At 42.4% G+C, this 1,414-nt stretch overlaps 1 protein-coding gene across 8 annotated transcripts in view; it reads left to right on the plus strand.

Annotated features, from left to right (window-relative positions):
- Nucleotides 1–1,414, plus strand: part of LOC106521125 (serine/threonine-protein kinase BRSK2) — a gene marked incomplete at both ends in the record, with an annotated part of 23,838 nt that overhangs the window by 6,439 nt on the left and 15,985 nt on the right. For 4 of the 8 annotated variants that reach the window (XM_014013546.1, XM_014013551.1, XM_014013548.1 and 1 more), the window contains 1 exon segment: nucleotides 1,267–1,326. In XM_014013546.1, coding sequence (XP_013869000.1) covers nucleotides 1,267–1,326 — 60 coding nt within the window. 8 annotated transcript variants of the gene reach the window in all.

Here is a 1,414-nt window from a genome sequence, read left to right on the forward strand (position 1 = left end):
AGCATAATCTCTGACCCTCCGGTGGCCGGGCAGGAGCAGCAGATCGGGACGCCTAGCAAAAACATCCTCAATCTGCTGGCAGAAGACTTGTTTTGCCTCATAGGTGGAGGACCACCGGAGGATCATCAGCGATCCAGCAATCAGACGGCTAGTTATTTCATCCTCCCATGGCGGCAGAGTCGGGACCGGCTCTTCTGAGGCTGGTGTAGGAAAAAAATCATCTGCCTCTAGGGAGGGCAGACTTGAAAGACCTTTACCTGCAGGCTGGGTGCTTGGTCGGATCATTCTGTAGGGATTCTGGCAGGAACAAACCCAGGGTGCAGGCAGGCTCAAAAGTATAACAAAAATTTATTTTTAAATAACAAAAAGAGGGCGGCTGGTAGCAAACTTACAATTTCACGAGATGATCAGGCACGAGGAGAACGAAGCACGAGGAACCAAAACACAACAATGATCCGACAAAAGACAGAGACAGGACAGGGCTTAAATACACAGAAAACTAATTAGGGGAGAGAAAACACCTGGGGAGAAACACAAGGGTAATCAGCAGCGTGATGAGGGGCAGCTGGGCAAAGACACACTGAGGAACATAGAAAACACTAGGAAAACTGAGAAATAAACACAGACTATGACAATTATGATCTTTATTTTCATTTAATCCTCTAATTATCCTTTAAGTCTTTGACCAAAACTGCTCATAAAATTAAATGAAACAGTTTACATTAGTTTTTTTAACGTATAAACTTGTTGTGAACTTTTCCTTCAACTTGCTGTTTMTTGAACACGTTCCTGTTAGAAAAAAGAATCAAATCAAATGTGAGTCAGTTTAGCAGCAAGTGTTTGTTCTCAGAGAGCAGAACAGGAAATYTTGTGTTTATATGGTTTTATTGTTTTAAGTCTCTATAAACGTACAACTCTACTTTAGAGAAGAAAATGAGTTTGAAAGGAAAAGTTTTACATAAAATGATTAATAAATAAATAAAGATATGGTTTAATTCTAAAGCAGAGCTGTGAACACATTTATAAACTCTGATTATATAATTATATATTTATATATATATATAAAGCCCGGTCCAGTATGAGGCCGAGCAGCAGCTGTGGAGCATGATGACTGTGTGGTTCTGGTCTAACTGGGCCTGGTACCAGTGTGAGTCCAGCATGATCTCCACCTGCATGTTGTGCTGTTGGTTCTGCTGGGTCAGAGCATGCTGACTGGACGGTTCTGTCTGTGACCTTCTTGTCTCTTATTTTCTGCCTCCTTTGTAGCAAATCAGTTTTCAGTAAAAGCTTGGATATCACAAACACTAACTGCAGCAAGGAGGAAAGGTACCGGCCCGCTCCGTCTCTGTGTGTGTGTGTGTGTGTGTGTGTGTGTGTGTGTGTGTGTGTGTGTGTGTGTGTGTGTGTGTGTGTG

Source organism: Austrofundulus limnaeus, unplaced genomic scaffold (genome assembly GCF_001266775.1).
Source record: "Austrofundulus limnaeus strain Quisiro unplaced genomic scaffold, Austrofundulus_limnaeus-1.0 Scaffold103, whole genome shotgun sequence".
Lineage (NCBI taxonomy): Eukaryota > Metazoa > Chordata > Actinopteri > Cyprinodontiformes > Rivulidae > Austrofundulus > Austrofundulus limnaeus.